The sequence below is a fragment of the Leucopleurus acutus genome, assembly GCF_964270905.1.
Source record: "Leucopleurus acutus genome assembly, chromosome: 3".
Lineage (NCBI taxonomy): Eukaryota > Metazoa > Chordata > Mammalia > Artiodactyla > Delphinidae > Leucopleurus > Leucopleurus acutus.
Genome location: NC_139145.1, coordinates 133,650,260 through 133,670,207, shown reverse-complemented (window position 1 = coordinate 133,670,207; position 19,948 = coordinate 133,650,260). Strand labels below are relative to the sequence as shown.

General features: G+C 37.6%; 1 protein-coding gene across 2 annotated transcripts in view; it reads right to left on the bottom strand.

Annotated features, from left to right (window-relative positions):
- The window catches only part of PLPP1 (phospholipid phosphatase 1), a 122,089-nt gene that overhangs the window by 25,064 nt on the left and 77,077 nt on the right, over nt 1-19,948 (bottom strand). For both annotated transcript variants that reach the window (XM_082836805.1, XM_082836806.1), the window contains exon 3: nt 19,428-19,708. In XM_082836805.1, the coding sequence (XP_082692931.1) occupies nt 19,428-19,708 (281 nt within the window). The remainder of the gene's footprint in view (nt 1-19,427; nt 19,709-19,948) is intronic.

The following is a 19,948-nucleotide window of genomic DNA, read 5'->3' as shown; positions in this document are numbered from 1 at the left end:
TGTGTTTTATTTAAAAATCATTCTAATGCAGATTTCAATTCTTTGAATATGTAGCTAATAAAACCCATACGTTAGGCTTGTTTTGCTGTTCACAAATTCAACATACTTCATACCTCTCAATAAAAATATTTATTTGCTATTAGACGAAAATAGCTAAGGGTATCGTTCACATTTATTTTGAATGAAAACCTACACTTTACCACTTGATCCATGGGGTTTACTATTATATTTTAATCTGGAAAAAGTACCCACTAATATATCTATGAAACTTTTCCTTTCATATTCCAAAGGTGGCAATGTGAAATTCAAGAGTTCTAAGGAGAAGGTACAAAGCATCAATATGAAATAATCAGCTGATGACATGTTAATATGATTTAGTAGCCTTTTAACATTTAATATAAAGCACTGGTTGATTTATTAAAACCCAAGGATATGTGTCATCTTAATATATCCACTGCAAGACCTACATTCTAATTCAAAAACTGAGAAGAAAATCCAAGGGGTAATTCAAAAAGCTGATGGATTTGTTCATAATTAATTCTCTAAACAAGCATTTAAAAGGGGAGGAGGGGAACAGAATGAAATGTCAAACATCTAAAACTTAAGAGTATTGCTAGTCTGGTGTGTGCTGGGGAAAGGATGTTTGATTGTTTTTAAAATAAATTATGGTATACAAATATTTACCAATAAATAGTGGCAGGGAGTCACAGAAACTGAAGAAAGCTCTTTCATATCTTTGCAAACTTGCACCTCAGCCAAAACAGAGTCACACGTAGACTCAACTCATTCCGCCTCTCAGGAAAAAGAATGAGGCACCAAGTTAAATCTAAGGGGGGAAAAATCCTTTGCTTTCATTTCCACATTAAAACAGATAAAATTATATGGAATGCATGAATGCAACACAGGCTAAATCAGAAGTTTGCATAAAAATTAGGTATCATGTTGTACAACTACATTTTCATTTTCTAATCAAAGAGGAAACGTTTCCTTAGCTTTAAATGCCCCAGACTGCCTTTATAATTTAACAAACAAAACCCCAAAAATCAAACAGGTTATACTGAAACTAAGTCTAATAAAACACTTCTTGTATACTCTTAAGTCTCCAGCCTTTAATCATGTTGCCCCCTGGACCTGAGATATATTCCATCCCAATTCTACACATTCAAACCTTACTCATCCTCCAAAATGCCTCCTCTACTAGAAGTAGTATTACCACCCTCTGATTTCATGTAGCATTTTATCTTCATTCCTTTAAGGCATGTATCACTTTCTATCACCACACAATCTCCAAACATGTCTTAGCTCCTACGTAGTGGGCACCACAAGAGCAACAGGCACACCTTGGTAGCTCTTACACTAACTAGGACTTACGAGTAATAGGTATTAGTTGAATTCCAGTAACTTCCTGGAATACACTGAAGCAGTGGTTCTCAGATCAGCAGCCAAAGCACCATCTGGGAACACTTTTTTGGAAATGCAAAGTCTTGAGCCCCACCCCAGACCCACTGAATCAGAAACTCTGAGGGTGAGGCCCACCAATCTGTTATTTTAACAAACTGTCCACATGATTCCAATGCGGCTAAATGCGAGAAACACAGGGGCAAAAAGAGTCAGGGTGGTATGGGGGTGAAGAAGCAGTCACAGCTACAACCTCAACTGTCAGGTACTGCTTGCTATTCAGAACAGAGGAGGTGGAAACAGGTGCTGGCCTTGAAGTCACCTCCTATTAAATACACTAATACTAATGCTCTTAGAGTGAAGGATCTCTTTCCTTCTATACATTGATATTTCCATACAGATATGACTAAAAAGAAGGTTGTTTAGTTTACTGATACATACATGCCTGAGAAATACAGATCAACCTGAATAAATGAATCTTTTTGAAGGCATAAAGGCTTATCCCGTGATGTTTAACAATTAGGCTACACAGAAGAAGCCATTCTCTCAAAGTATAAAGCAGGTTTTACCAGGTACTGAGTACCACAGCCAGTCAGTCTAGTTACAATAGTTTTTCACTATTACAGAAGGCACACCCTCAAACTTCAGCTTTATTTACCTGCATGTGGGCTGCATTACAAAAAGAAAAGGAGGGACTTCCCTGGGGGCACAGTGGTTAAGAATCAGCCTGCCACTGCAGGCGACATGGGTTCGAGCCCTGGTCCAGGAAGATCCCACATGCCTCGGAGCAACTAAGCCCGTGTGCCACAACTACTGAGCCTGCACTCTAGAGCCAGTGAGCCACAACTACTGAGCCCGTGCGTCTAGAGCCCGAGCTCCACAACAAGAGAAGACACTGCAGTGAGAAGCCCGCATAGCACAAAGAAGAGTAGCCCCTGCTCACTGCAACTAGAGAAAGCCCGCATGCAGCAACAAAGACCCAACGCAGCCATAAATAAATAAATAAATATAGAGAGAAAAGGAAAATTATTTCTCCCACTCGACCAAACATATTGCAATTAAACATCTAAGCAATATAAGTTGCCATAATCCAAACAGAAACAACTTCGAATATCTGATTCACAAAGCCAGAGATCAGTCACTAGGAATTGATCAGGAACACTGAGTTTATTCTTAAATAATTTAAATAAAAGCCAGAAAAAAAGTAAATCTCTCGAAGAAGCCAATAGTTTCTATACTCTATTATCATAATCAGACCAGCTCACTGTGCACAATCTTAAATTCACCCTACAGGGTGAATATCAGCTCTCACAGCCTGAAACGTCAGGCAAGGCTGTGTTCCCATATACAGGTGATATAAAGTAGTGGTTCTCAAAGTGTGGTCCCAAGATCAACACAGCAGCAGCATCTGGGAGCCTGTTAGAAATACAAATTTTCAGACCCTACCCCAAACCTTCTGAATCAAACATTTGGAGATGAAGCCCCAGAAATCTGTTTTAACAAACCTTCCAGGTTATTCTAATGAACCACTAATGTGTGAGAGCCACTGATTCTCTAAAGAGAATCTCGACCTCCGAAGGGAGCTACAGTTCTGAACTATCTGGGATCGTTAGTAATTTTTTTTCAAAATCTGAGAGCAATGCTATTCTCATTGGCACAAGCAATGGCAGCTGGAAGTCCTACTGTTACAGTTATAAGCCCCTTTTATTTCAAAGTAAATTCAAAGGTATTGATTTTAAACAATGAATACGACTCTCTGGATATTACAATTATTACATTCTAGTCCATTATGTTCTCACTTCTATGTTAGGACCCAATGGTCACCACAAAAGAAGCCCAGTGAAAGTCCTGCAACATCAGTGATATTAGACAGCACAAAAGTGTACACATGCGCAAGAAGGGAGGAGGGAGAAAGAGAAAAAGAAATAAGAGAACAAATGGGGAAAAAATCAAGACCAAAAACCAAAGTTGCAAGAGGGTACTCTCATCCTAAGATGTAACTCTGACTCATTTATAGTCAACAAAAATGACTCATTTTGGATGCCTATGTTCTCTTCTCTCCATCAAACATTATAATTTTATAATTAAAAACTTACAGGGGGCAGGCTATGGAGATAAATAAAAGAGCAGATTACACCATACTCCTAATAAACTTATAGACAATTCTAGACTGAAATGTTTTTGCATTCTTGGCATCCTGACTTTAAAATTCAAAAGAAAAGGAATAGGAAAGCCTGTATCCAACCAAACTATGCTCCACAATAGAACAGCAACACAAAGCCACATGTACCGATGTTATACAGCTCTGAAACCAGCAACAACTAATTCATTCTGGAAACGCTGATAGAAATCACATTTTTCTCATAAGATACAGTCTTCTTCAAATTTCATTTCTATGTTTGATATTCCTTTATCCTTGTTTCAGAACCCCAAAACTTACTAACAGATGTTCTTCATTGGAAACTATAGATAATAATTATTTGCGGGACTTCCCTGGTGGTGCAGTGGTTAAGAATCCGCCTGCCAATGCAGGGGACATGGGTTCGAGCCCTGGTCCAGGAAGATCCCACATGCCGCGGAGCAACTAAGCCCGTGCACCACAACTACTGAGTCTGCGCTCTAGAGCCCGTGGGCCACAACTACTGAGACCACGGGCCACAACTACTGAAGTCCGTGCTCCTAGAGCCCATGCTCCGCAACAAGAGAAGTCACCACAATGAGAAGCCCGCGCACTGCAATGAAGAGTAGCCCCCACTTGCCACAACCAGAGAACGTCCGCGCACAGCAATGAAGACCCAACACAGCCAACAACAAATAAATAAATAAATAAATAAATAAATAGAAAAAAGAGTGATGGGAAGTCTTTGAAGGGTTTAAAAAAAATAAAATAATTATTTGCAATATACATAGCTTTGCAATTTGAGTTATCCAGATATTCATACTGCTTTGGAAGAGATTGTTTTCCTGACCCTTACATAGGACTCTAAGTGGAAAACTGCTTGTGGGTTGATGTAGAAATGTGAGATGATGATGGGTAAAAAACCCAAGTGTACTTCAGCCAAAAGTACAATGAGAGTCATACTACACGTTGGACAATTTGGGTACACTAGGAAGAGATAGAGAGGATGACACACATGGACTGAAAAATGTAATTCTTTTAATATCATTTTAACTAAATTATATTACTTCAAATTTTGTCCAAATGGCTTGTATAAGAAAGAAAAATCTCTCAATAAGATAGGTCACAAAAAAAGTTTGAGTTAAGATTTATGTACCTGAACCAGAAAAACAATACATGTGTAAAGAATTTGTGTCCTTTAAGAAGCATTTACAAAAACATTTTCTGGAGTTGAGGTAAACCCTCATCACCATAGTGACTTTCTTAAATTCCCTCGCTGAGAGAAAACATTCGAGTTTTCCTGTCTATTTTCTGTTGGTTAATGTAGGAAACATATTCTTAAACACACGGGCATAGTGCTTGATGAAAAAGTACTGAACTAAGACTAGAATGGTGAAACCTATAAAGAAGCTCAACAAACTCTGAGTAGTACAAATATAAAGACAGAACCATACCTAGACACATCAGAGTAAAATTAACAAAAGCAGTATAAGAGAAAATAATACATCACATAAAGGGGAACAAGAATACAACTAACAGATTATTTCTCATCAGAAACGATAGAAACCAGAAGACTGTGCAATGACATATTCCAAATTTGGAAAGGAAAATACCAAAGAATTTTATATCCAGCAAAATTATTCTTGAAAAATTAAAGCAAAGAAAAGGTATTTCCAGACAAAAAAAAAAAGCTGAGAATTAGTTGCTAGCAAACCTGAGCCACAAAAATACTAAAGAAACTTCTTCAGCCTGAGGGAAATTACACCAGATGGTAACTGGAATTCCAAACCCTCCACTGGGCACTCTGGAAATCCAGTTCTATAAACAAAGAAACCTGTATTTTCCTGTATCTTTAACACTCTTCACTGAAGATTCACTACATCTCCTAATCATTAAAGAGACTTTCAGTTAATTTCTTCTATTAATTTCTTTAAACGTGACTGTTTAAAACAAAAATTACAACACAGGGCTTCCCTGGTGGCGCATTGGTTGAGAGTCCGCCTGCCAATGCAGGGGACACGGGTTCGTGCCCCGGTCCGGGAAGATCCCACATGCCGCAGAGCGGCTGGGCCCGTGAGCCATGGCCGCTGAGCCTGCGCGTCCAGAGCCTGTGCTCCACAGCGGGAGAGGCCACAACAGTGAGAGGCCCGCGTACCGCCAAAAAAAAAAAAAAAAAAAAAAAAAAGATTAAAAAAAAAAATTACAACACAATTTTGTTGAGTTTATAATGTATACAGATTTAATATATATGACAATAATAAACCAAAGTGTGTGGAGGTTGGGGGCACAGAGCTATACTGTATACAAAGGGCTAATTTTGCCATAAGAAAGTCAGCATTGTTTAGACGAACCAAGATGGCAGAGTAGAAGGACGTGCTCTCACTCCCTCTTCTGACAACAGCAGTATCACAACTAGCTGCTGGACAATCATCGACAGGAAGACACTGGAACTCACCAAAAAAGATACCCTACATCCAAAGACAAAGGAGAAGCCACAATGAGATGGTAGGAGGGGCGCAATCACAGTTAAATCAAATCCCATAACTGCTCGGTGGGTGACTCACAGACTGGAGAACACTTATAATACAGAAGTCCACCCACTGGAGTGAAGGTTCTGGGGCCCACGTCAGGCTTCCCAACCTGCGGGTCCGGCAACAGGAGGAGGAATTCCTAGAGAACCAGACTTTGAAGGCTACTGGGATTTGACTGCAGGACTTTGACAGAACTGGGGGAAACAGAGACTCCACTCTTGGAGGGCACGCACAAAGTGGTATGTGCATCAGGACACAGGGGAAGGAGCAGTGACCCCAAGGGAGATTGAACCAGACCTACCTGCTAGTGTTGGAGGGTCTCCTGCGGAGGCGGGGGGGGGGGGGGTGGCTGTGGCTCACCATGGGGACAAGGACACTGGCAGCAGAAGTTCTCCTTGGCGTGAGCCCTCCCAGGGTCCGCCATTAGCCCCACCAAAGACCCAAGGTAGGCTCCAGTGTTGGAAGTCTCAGACCAAACAATCAACAGGGAGGGAACCCAACCCCACCCATCAGCAGTCAAGCAGATTAAAGTTTTACTGAGCTCTGCCCACCAGAGCAACAGTCAGCTCTACCCAGCACCAGTCCCTCCCATCAGGAAACTTGCACAAGCCTCTTAGATAGCCTCCTCCACCACAGGGCACACAGCAGAAGCAAGAAGAACTACAATCCTGCAGCCTGTGGAACAAAAACCACATTCACAGAAAGACAGACAAGATGAAAAGGCAGAGGGCTATGTACCAGATGAAGGAACAAGATAAAACCCCAGAAAAACAACTAAATGAAGTGGAGGTAAGCAACCTTCCAGAAAAAGAATTCAGAATAATGATAGCAAAGATGATCCAGGACCTCGGAAAAAGAATGGAGGCTACCATTGTAAAGCAATTATACTCCAATAAAGATGTTAAAAAAAAAAAAAAAAAAAAGAATGGAGGCAAAGATTGAGAAGATGCAAGAAATGTTCAACAAAGACCTAGAAGAATTAAAGAACAAATAAACAGAGATGAACAATACAATAACTGAAATGAAAACTACACTAGAAGGAATCAATAGCAAAATAACTGAGGCAGAAGAACTGATAAGTGACCTGGAAGACAGAATGGTGGAATTCACTGCTGCGGAACAGAATAAAGAAAAAAGAGTGAAAAGAAATGAAGGCAGCCTAACAGACTTCTGGGACAACATTAAACACAACAAAATTCGCATTATAGGGGACCCAGAAGGAGAAGAGAGAGAGAAAGGACCAGAGAAAATATGTGAAGAGATTATAGTCTAAAACTTCCCAAACATGGGAAAGGAAATAGCCACCCAGGTCCAGGAGGCGCAGAGAGTCCCATACAGGAAAACCCAAGGAGAAACACGCCGAGACACACGGTAATCAAATTGGCAAAAATTAAAGACAAAAAAACATTATTAAAAGCAGCAAGGGAAAAATGACAAATAATATACAAGGGAACTCCCACAAGACTAACAGCTGATTTCTCAGCAGAAAGTCTACAAGCCAGAAGGGAGTGGCATGATATACTTAAAGTGATGAAAGGGAAGAAATTACAACCAAGATTACTCTACCAGGCAAGGATCTCATTCAGATTCGATGGAGAAATCCAAAGCTTTACAGACAAGCAAAAGCTAAGAGAATTCAGCACCACCAAACCAGCTCTACAACAAATGCTAAAGGAACTTCTCTAAGTGGGAAACACAAGAGAAGAAAAGGAACTACGAAAACAAACTCAAAACATTAAGAAAATGGTCATAGGAACATACATATGGATAATTACCCTAAACGTGAATGGGTTAAATTTTCCAACCAAAAGACACAGGCTTGCTGAATGGATACAAAAACAAGACCCATATATATACTGTCTACAAGAGACCCACTTCAGACTTAGGGACACATACAGACTGCAAGTGAGGGGATGGAAAAAGGTATTCCATGCAAATGGAAATCAAAAGAAAGCTGGAGTAGCAATTCTCCTAACAGACAAAATAGACTTTAAAACAAAGACTATTACAAGAGACAAAGAAGGACACTACATAATGATAAAGGGATCGATCCAAGAAGAAGATATAACAATTGTAAATATTTATGCACCCAACACAGGAGCACCTCAATACATAAGGCAAATACTAACAGCCATAAAAAGGGAAATCGACAGTAACACATTCATAGTAGGAAACTTTAACACCCCACTTTCACCAATGGACAGATCATCGAAAATGAAAATAAATAAGGAAACACAAGCTTTAAATGATACATTAAACAAGATGGACTTAATTGATATTTATAGGACATTCCATCCAAAACCAACAAACTACACATTTTTCTCAAGTGCTCATGGAACATTCTCCAGGATAGATCATATCTTGGGTCACAAATCAAGCCTTGGTAAATTTAAGAAAATTGAAATTGTATCAACTATCTTTTCTGACCACAATGCTATGAGACTAGAGATCAATTACAGGAAAAGATCTGAAAAAATACAAACACATGGAGGCTAAACAATACAATACTTAATAACGAAGTGATCACTGAAGAAATCAAAGAGGAATCAAAAAACACCTAGAAACAAATGACAATGGAGACACGAGAACCCAAAATCTATGGGATGCAGCAAAAGCAGTTCTAAGAGGGAAGTTTATAGCAATACAATCCTACCTTAAGAAAAGGAAACATCTCGAATAAACAACCTAACCTTGCACCTAAAGCAATTAGAGAAAGAACAAAAAAACCCCAAAGTTAGCAGAAGGAAAGAAATCATAAAGATCAGATCAGAAATAAATGAAAAAGAAATGAAGGAAACGATAGCAAACATCAATAAAACTAAAAGCTGGTTCTTTGAGAAGATAAACAAAATGGATAAACCATTAGCCAGACTCATCAAGAAAAAGAGGGAGAAGACTCAAATCAATAGAATTAGAAATAAAAAGGAGAAGTAACAATGGACACTGCATAAGTACAAAGGATCATGAGAGATTACTACAAGCAACTCTATGCCAATAAAATGGACAACCTGGAAGAATTGGACAAATTCTTAGAAATGCACAACCTGCCAAGACTGAATCGGGAAGAAATAGAAAATATGAACAGACCAATCACAAGCACTGAAATTGAAACTGTGATTAAAAATCTTCCAACAAACAAAAGCCCGGGACCAGATGACTTCACAGGTGAATTCTATCAAACATTTAGAGAAGAGCTAACACCTATCCTTCTCAAACTCTTCCAAAATATAGCAGACGAAAGAACACTCCCAAACTCATTCTACGAGGCCACCATCACCCGAATACCAAAACCAGACAAGGATATCACAAAGAAAGAAAACTACAGGCCAATATCACTGATGAACATAGAGACAAAAATCCTCAACAAAATACTAGCAAACAGAATCCAACAGCACATTAAAAGGATCATACACCATGATCAAGTGGGGTTTATTCCAGGAATGCAAGGATTCTTCAATATACGCAAATCAATCAACATGATACACCATATGTACAAATTGACGGAGAAAAACCATATGATCATCTCAATAGATGCAGAGAAAGCTTTCGACAAAATTCAACACCCACTTACGATTAAAACCCTGTAGAAAGTAGGCACAGTGGGAACTTTCCTCAACATAATAAAAGCCATATATGACAAACCCACAGCCAATATCGTCCTCAATGGTGAAAAACTGAAACCATTTCCACTAAGATCAGGAAGAAGACAAGGTTGCCCACTCTCACCACTCTTATTCAACATCGTTTTGGAAGTTTTAGCCACAGCAATCAGAGAAGAAAAGGAAATAAAAGGAATCCAAATCGGAAAAGAAGAAGTAAAGCTGTCACTATTTGCAGATGACATGATCGTATAATAGAGAATCCTAAAGACGCTACCAGAAAACTACTAGAGCTAATCAATGAATTAGGTGAAGCGGCAGGATAGAAAATTAATGCACAGAAATCTCTGGAATTCCTATATACTAATGATGAAAAATCTGAATGTGAAAACAAGAAAACACTCCCATTTACCATTGCAACAAAAAGAATAAAATATCTAGGAATAAACCTACCTAAGGAGACAAAAGACCTGTATGCAGAAAATTATAAGAAACTGATGAAAGAAATTAAAGATGATACAAATAGATGGAGAGAGATACCATGTTCTTGGATTGGAAGAATCAACATTGTGAAAATGACTCTACTACCCAAAGCAATCTACAGATTCAATGCAATCCCTATCAAACTACCACTGGCATTTTTCACAGAACTAGAACAAAAAATTTCGCAGTTTGTATGGAAACACAAAAGACCCCGAATAGCCAAAGCAATCTTGAGAACGAAAAAAGGAGCTGGAGGATTCAGGCTCCCAGACTTCAGACTATACTACAAAGCTACAGTAATCAAGACAGTATGGTACTGGCACAAAAACAGAAAGATCAATGGAACAGGATAGAAAGCCCAGAGATAAACCCACGCACATATAGTCAACTAATCTATATGACAAAGGAGGCAAGGATATACAATGGAGAAAAGACAGTCTTTTCAAAAAGTGGTGCTGGGAAAACTGGACAGGTACATGTAGAAGTATGAGATTAGATCACTCCCTAACACCATACACAAAAATAAGCTCAAAATGGATTAAAGACCTAAATGTAAGGCCAGAAACTATCAAACTCTTAGAGGAAAACATAGGCAGAACACTCTATGACATAAATCACAGCAAGATCCTTTCTGACCCACCTCCTAGAGTAATGGAAATAAAAAGAAAAATAAACAAATGGGACCTAATGAAACTTCAAAGCTTTTGCACAGCAAAGGAAAACATAAACAAGACCAAAAGACAACCCTCAGAATGGGAGAAAATATTTGCAAATGAAGCAACCGACAAAGGATTAATCTCCAAAATTTACAAGCAGCTCATGCAGCTCAATAACAAAAAAACAAACAACCCAATCCAAAAATGGGCAGAAGACCTAAATAGACATTTCTCCAAAGAAGATATACAGACTGCCAACAAACACATGAAAGAATGCTCAACATCATTAATCATTAGAGAAATGCAAATCAAAACTACAATGAGATATCATCTCACACCAGTCAGAATGGCCATCATCAAAAACTCTAGAAATAATAAATGCTGGAGAGGGTGTGGAGAAAAGGGAACACTCTTGCACTGCTGGTGGGAATGTGAATTGGTACAGCCACTATGGAGAACAGTATGGAGGTTCCTTAAAAACCTACAAATAGAACTACCATATGACCCAGCAATCCCAGTACTGGGCATATACCCTGAGAAAACCAAAATTCAAAAAGAGTCATGTACCAAAATGTTCATTGCAGCTCTATTTACAATAGCCCAGAGATGGAAACAACCTAAGTGCCCATCATCGGATGAATGGATAAAGAAGATGTGGCACATATATACAATGGAATATTACTCAGCCATAAAAAGAAACGAAATTGAGCTATTTGTAATGAGGTGGATAGACCTAAAGTCTGTCATACAGAGTGAAGTAAGTCAGAAAGAAAAAGACAAATACCGTATGCTAACACATATATATGGAATTTAAGAAAAAAAAATGTCATGAAGAACCTAGGGGTAAGGCAGGAATAAAGACGCAGACCTACTAGAGAAAGGACTTGAGGTTATGGGGAGGGGGAAGGGTGAGCTGTGACGGGGCGAGAGAGAGTCATGGACATATACACACTAACAAACATAGTAAGGTAGATAGCTAGTGGGAAGCAGCCGCATGGCACAGGGATATTGGCTCGGTGCTTTGTGACAGCCTGGAGGGGTGGGATAGGGAGGGTGGGAGGGAGGGAGACGCAAGAGGGAAGACATATGGGAACATATGTATATGTATAACTGATTCACTTTGTTATAAAGCAGAAACTAACACACCATTGTAAAGCAATTATACCCCAGTGAAGATGTTAAAAAAAAAAAAATCTTCCAACAAACAAAAGTCCAGGACCAGATGGCTTCACAGGTGAATTTTATCAAACATTCAGAGAAGAGCTAACACCCATCCTTCTCAAACTCTTGCAAAAATTTGCAGGGAAGGAACATTCCCAAACTCATTCTTGAGGCCACATCACCCTGATACAAAACCAAAGATACTACAAAAAAAGAAAATTACAGGACAATATCACTGATGAATATAGATGCAAAAATCCTGAACAAAATACTAGCAAACAGAATCCAACAGAACATTAAAAGGAGCACACACCATGATCAAGTGGGATTTATCCCAGGGATGCAAGGATTCTTCAATATATGCAAATCAATCAATGTGATACACCATATTAACAAACTGAAGAATAAAAACCATATGATCATCTCAATACATGCAGAAAAAGCTTTTGACAAAATTCAACACCCATTTATGATAAAAACTCTCCAGAAGTGGGCAAAGAGGGAACCTACCTCAACATAATAAAGGCCATATTCGACAAACCCACAGCAAACATCATTCTCCATGGAGAAAAACTGAAAGCATTTCCTCTAAGATCAGGAACAAGACAAGGATGTCCACTCTCACCACTATTATTCAACATAGTTTTGGAAGTCCTAGCCATGGCAATCAGATAACAAAAGGAAATAAAAGGAATACAAATTGGAAAAGAAGAAGTAAAACTGTCACTGTTTGCAGATGACATGATACTATACATAGAGAATCCTAAAGATGCCACCAAAAAACTACTAATCAATGAATTTGGTAAAGTTGCAGGATACAAAATTAATGCACAGAAATCTCTTGCATGCCTATATACTAATGATAAAAAATCTGAAAGAGAAATTATGGAAACACTCCCATTTACCATTGCAACAAAAAGTATAAAACACCTAGGGATAAACCTACCTAGGGAGACAAAAGAACTGCATGCAGAAAACTATAAGACACTGATGAAAGAAATTAAAGATGATACCAACAGATGGAGATATATACCATGTTCTTGTATTGGAAGAATCAATATTGTGAAAATGACTATACCACCCAAAGCAATCTACAGATTCAATGCTATCCCTATCAAATAACCAATGGCATTTTTTAGGGAACTAGAACAAAAAATCTTAAAATTTGTATGGAGACATAAAAGACCCTGAACAGCCAAAGCAGTCTTGAGGGAAAAAAACGGAGCTGGAGGAATTAGACTCCCTGACTTGAGACTATACTATAAAGCTACAGTAGTCAGGACAATATGGTAGTGGCACAAAAACAGAAAGATAGATCAACGGAAGAAAATAGACAGCCCAGAGATCAACCCACGCACCTATGGTCAACTAATCTATATGACAAAGGAGGCAAGGATATACAATGGAGAAAAGACAGTCTCTTCAGTAAGTGGTGCTGGGAAAACTGGACAGCTACATGTAAAAGAATGAAATTAGAACATTCTCTAACACCATACACAAAAATAAACTCAAAATGGATTCGGGACCTAAATGTAAGACCAGACACTATAAAACTCTTAGAGGAAAACATAGGAAGAACACTCTTTGACATAAATCACAGCAAGATCTTTTTTGATCCACCTCCTAGAGTAATGGAAATAAAAACAAAACTAAAAAATGGGACCTAATGAAAGTTAAAAGCTTTTGCACAGCAAAGGAAACTGTAAACAAGACGAAAAGACAACCCTCAGAATGGGAGAAAATATTTGCAAGCAAATCAACAGACAAAAGATTAATCTGCAAAATATATGAACAGGTCATGCAGCTCAATATTAAAGAAATAAACAACCCAATCCAAAAATGGGGAGAAGACCTAAATAGACATTTCTCCAAAGAAGACATACAGATGGCCAAGAAGCACATGAAAAGCTGCTCAACATCACTAATTATTAGAGAAATGCAAATCAAAACTACAATGAGGTATCACCTTACACCAGTTAGAATGGGCATCATCAGAAAACCTACAAACAACAAATGCTGGAGACGGTGTGGAGAAAAGGGAACCCTCTTACACTGTTGGTGGGAATGTAAATTGATACAGTCACTATGGAGAACACTATGGAGGTTCCTTAAAAAACTAAAAATAGAATTACCATATGATCCAGCAATTCCACTACTGGGCATGTACCCAGAGAAAACCATAATTCAAAAAGACACATGCACCCCAATGTTCATTGCAGCACTATTTACAATAGCCAGGTCATGGAAGCAACCTAAATGCCCATCGACAGACGAATGGATAAAGAAGTTGTGGTACATGTATACAATGGAACATTACTCAGCCATAAAAAGGAACGAAATTGAGTCATTTGTTGAGATGTGGATGGATCTAGAGACTGTCATACAGAGTGAAGTAAGTCAGAAAGAGAAAAACAAATATCGTATATTAACGCATTTATGTGGAACCTAGAAAAATGGTACAGATGAACTGGTGTGCAGGGCAGAAGTTGAGACACAGATGTAGAGAACATATGGACATTCTCAAGCGTGTGGACACCAAGGGGGGTAAGCCGCAGGGGAGTGGGGATGGTGGTGTGCTGAATTGGGCGATTGGGATTGACATGTATACACTGATGTGTATAAAACTGATGACTAATAAGAACCTGCTGTATAAAAAAATAAAATTTTAAAAAATTTTTAAAAAGCATTAACTTGAAGTAAATTATGACAAAAAGATGTAATCACTACAGAAACACCAAAAAATAACCAAAAACTTAGACTAAATGTCAGAATACTTAAAATTTACACTAAAAAATATTTGTGTAATACAAAGGAAAGCAGTATAAGAAGAATAGAAATCAAGAGATGAAAAAAAAGAAATTACACCTGAAACTAATATGTTAAAATACATTACATGTCAATTATTCCTCAATTAAAAAAAAAAGACAGCAAGATGAGACAAATAGAAAACACAGAGCAAAATGGCAGACCTAAATCCACAATGGATAATTACATTAAATGTGAATTAATTAAACACTCTAATCAAAAAGCAGGGATTTTTTACACTAGATTAAAAAGTATAAACAAGACCTGACCTACATACTTTAAATATCCAACAAACACACTTTATATTCCAAGATTCAAATGAACTAAAAGTTTTACTTATGGAAAATATATACTATCCATGCAATAAAACATGAGAGTATGAGAGTGGCTATATATTATTATCAGACAAAACAGACTTAAGGTAAAGGATATTTCTAGAAACAAAGAGAGACAGTTCATATATATACTAATATGTATAAAATGGATAACTAATAAGAACCTGCTGTATAAAAAAATAAATAAAATTCAAAAAAAAGAGAGTTCATACAGATAAGGGTACCTACAGCTGGAAAAAAGAACATTTAGAAATGTTATACAACAAAGAGCAGAATCACAAAATAAATGAAACAAAAGCTAACAGAAAGGAAAGAACAAAAACAATCAACAGTTATAGAGATTTCAAACTCCTAAAAATAACTGACAAAACATCTCTGTAGAAAATTCATACAGATATAGATTATTTGAATAATACTATCAATCAACTTGACCAAATTTACATCTATAGAACATTCCACCCCCAAAACAGCAGAATACACATTCTCTTCAAATGCACATGGTATATTCTCAAGGACAGATCATATGCTGGGCAATGAAATGAACCTCAATAAATTTAAAAGCATTCTAAGCATACAAAGTATGTTCTATGATTACAATGTAATTTAACCACAAATAAATTACAGAAAGATAAATAACCCATTGATCAAAGAGGAAAACACAAGGGAAATTAGAAAATATTTTTAAATGAAAATGAAGATACAATATATCAAAATTTGTGACATAGCTAATGATCTAGGTTTCTACCTTATGAAACTACAAAAGAGAGCTAATAAAACTGAAAGCATGCAGAAGTAAATAAAAGAGCAGAAATAAAGGAAATTGAATATAGAAAAACAATAAAGTCAATGACCCCAAAAGAAACCAATGAAACTAATAAAAAGATTAATAAAATTGAAAGCTTCGTGCCAGACCACTCCAGAAAGAAGTGATTAAGACACAAATTATCAATGGCAGGAATGTAAGAGGGGCTTGCTCTACACTTCTTACAAACAATAAAAGGACAGTAAGGAGACACTGTGAACAACTTGATGTCAATAAATTTGATAATTTAGATAAATAGACAAATCCTTAAAAGGCAAATGACAAAAGCTCATATAAGAAAGAGATAACCAGGACTTCCCTGGTGGCGCAGTGGTTAAGAATCCGCCTGCCAATGCAGGGGATATGGGTTCAAGCCCTGGTCTGGGAAGATCCCACATACCGCAGAGCAACTAAGCCCATGCGCCACAACTGAGACTGCTCTCTAGAGCTTGTGAGCCACAACTACTGAGTCCGCGTGCCACAACTACTGAAGCCTGTGTGCCTAGAGCTGTGCTCTGCAACAAGAGAAGCCAACACAATGAGAAGCCCGTGTACCACAGTGAACAGCAGCCCCCACTCACCGCAACTAGAGAAAGCCTGCGCACAGCAACAAACACCCAATGCAGCCAAAACCAAATAAATAAATTTTAAAAAAAAAGAAAGGAATAACCTGATAATCCTACATCCATTTTTTAAAAAAACATTCCTACAAAGAAAACTCCAAGTCTAAATGTATTTACTGGCAAATTCTATCAAACCTTAATACCAAACACTGATACCAAATCTAGGCAACAACTTTAAAAGAAAACTATAGACAAATAACACTCATGAACACAGAAGAAAAAATCATTAACAAAACATTAGCAAATTGAATCCACTTAATATAAAAAGATTTTATATACCATGACCAAGTGGAGTTTATTCCCAGGAATGAAAAGTTGCTTTAATATTCCAAAATTAAAGGCATACATTGTATTGAGAGAATAAAGAAGGAAAACAATATGACCTTCTCAACAGCCATAGAAAAAGCATCTGACAAACCACACACTTTCGACAAAAATCTAATAAAGGACATCTACAGAAAACACATAGGTAATATATTTAATGGTGAAACACTGAATGCTTTCTACCTAAGGTCAGGAATAAGACAAGCATTATCTGCTCTCCCCACTTCTTTCAACATTGTATTAGCAGTCTTAGCCAGTATAATACAGCAAGGAAAAGAAATAAAAGGCAATATAGAAGGGAAAAAAAGAAATATAACTCTCTTTATTCACAGACAGTATGAAGAGGAACAGAGAAAATCTTGAAGAACCTATAAAAGAAGTTACTCCAACTAATAAGTTACATTAACAAGGTTATAGGATAAAAGGCCAAATAAAACCATATAAAAAAACCAACTTTTTGTTTGTTTGGTTTATTTCTAAACATAACAACTAGAAATCAATTTAAAAATTTTTTAAAAACCCTTTCGTAATAGCATCAAGAAATATTAAAGGGTTTCCCTGGTGGCACAGTGGTTGAGAGTCCACCTGCCGATGCAGGGGACACGGGTTCATGCTCCAGTCCAGGAAGATCCCACGTGCCGCGGAGCGGCTGGGCCCGTGAGCCATGGGCGCTGAGCCTGCGCGTCCGGAGCCTGTGCTCCGCAATGGGAGAGGCCACAACAGTGAGAGGCCCCGCGTACAGCAAAAAAAAAAAAAAAAAAGAAATATTAAAAACTCAGTGATATATTTAACAAAATGTGTGCACGACATGGACACCAAAATCTAAAAACTATTGCTAAGAGAAACTAAAGAACATCAAATAAATGGAAAGATATACCATACTCATGGATTAGAGGACTTAATATCAAAATGGCAGTTCTTCACAAACTAATCAACAAATTAGAAGCAATCTCTATCAAAATAAGCTTTCTCTTCTCCAGCCAAGCCACTAATTATCCCTTCCAACCCAACTCCTCCACTGTACATTCTGGAATTCCAATTCTATGGTTAAAATCCTCTGTATTTCCCTGTGTCTTCAAACTCTTCACTGAAACTTCACATCTCCTAGTTATTAAACTAAAGAGCCTTTCCCTAGGACACTGCTTGGCCCTGTATTACTATCAAAGCAGAGAATGAGATATCTACATCCCACACCTTAAGAGTCCAGTGTTGGTCTTGATTATCTTCATCACTCCTCAAAGCCATTTCTGGACCATTCTTTCCCTCTTATAAAAAATGCTTGCTTACCTATGCTCAAATCAACAATACCACCTTCCACTATCTACTTCTCAACCAGTTAGCACTTAAGTCACTTTCCCCCCTTCATTAAGACTTTACACCCATATCAGTCCTCATATCATCACCTCAGAGCTTGCCATTCAACAGCCTGTCTATTCTTTGGCCTTGTTATCAACAGGGAGATTCTATTCCATTGTCAACATTGTTTAATGTAAGTCTTCCCTGCTAGACTAAGCTCCATGAAGATAGAAACCAGAGCTGTCTTGTTCACTGCTAAATGCCAAACACATAGCATAATGCATACTCTTAAATAAGGTGTTTTTCATCCCCACTAAATGCAAATACCGATGGGTACTAGCAGGCCTCTGTGACTTACAAAAGAACTAACAAGGATAATAAAGTGTCTGGGAATCATATATTAAAAAAAAAAAAATCAGAGGATGTTTTTCTGAGAGAAAGTATTTGTTGGATGAATAAATAAAGGAAAATGGTAACAGCTATCTTAAAATACAAGAAGGTCAAACATATAGAAAAGATTGACAATTCTGAGACTTGGGATGAGGAATTGGCTCTGCTACTAATTAGTGGCTTTATTTAATGTTATTGGCCCTCTGTCTGCTCATCTATAAATTAAAGGCATTAGACCTTCTGGGTTCCAAACATTCTCTTTCATTCATGTCTAACAGTGCTCCTGATGTAGAAAGTAGCCCAACAAGTGTGTTATAAGAAAGCAACCTGAGGACCTAGAGCTATCAAAATATGAATGAAGTTACCTTACAAAAAAATACTCCAGGAATACTAAGAGATCTAGCAGAGCTTCATACCTGGTTGGACTAGATCAGAAGTAAGCAAACTATAACCCACAGGGCAGCCACTGTTTATGTAATAAATAAAGTTTCACTGGGACACAGCTACACCCACTTGTTCAAGGACTGTCTGTGACTGCTTTTTCCTGCTACAAAGGCAGAGTTGGATACTATTCAACATACGGTCCACAAAGCCTAAAATATTTATTATCTGGCACCTTAAGAAAAAGTTTGCTGACCCTGGTCTGTATGATCTAAAAGGTTCATTTTATATTATTATACACTGAAGATGAAAAGAGTTGCATTAAAATGCTCTTAAATGGAGTATAGGGATAAAACAGGAAAAAAGAGTAAGTAGAGAAAATAGATCAAACATGATCTCAGTTCACCTCCTGGTGATTACACTAGCTTCTCTCTGAATTAGTGGATGACTCATCTTCCAATCACTGAAACCTTCTATTCCAAGAATATACAAGATAAAACAAGCATTAAAAATTTAACACGCACCTGCCCTCCTTCACTTTTTGTGCATTCCCTCGACATATGTAGTTTTCAATGTAGCCATCACTGCAGTTGATTTTTGACCAGTCTGGGTCACAAACATCCAAGAAGTGAGGCCGCAGTCTGCCTATCGAATACTTGGCAATATCAGTCAGGGACTGACTAGCAGCTGCACCAAATAAAAATGTTCCAATGGCTTTGTAAATAGTGGCTATGTAGTTATTCCTGATAAAGGAATTCGAGTGCAAGAGGTTAAAGTAAACAGATAGGGTTTCTCCAACAATCATCTGAAAAAAAAAACAGAAAAATAATGTTAAAGCAGCAACCAGGCACTTTAAACAAAGTAAAAAATAGAAAAGAAAATGGTAAATCACAATAAAATATTTGTTTTAAAAATACCTCCCCCTTTTTTCCTTTTCAAATGGAGAACAGGATATCTAATTCTAGACCACAAAAAAAGGTGTCAGAGCAATTGATACTTTGCTTACAGAGCAATGGCAAAGCCAAAATAATTTCAAAGTCTACCT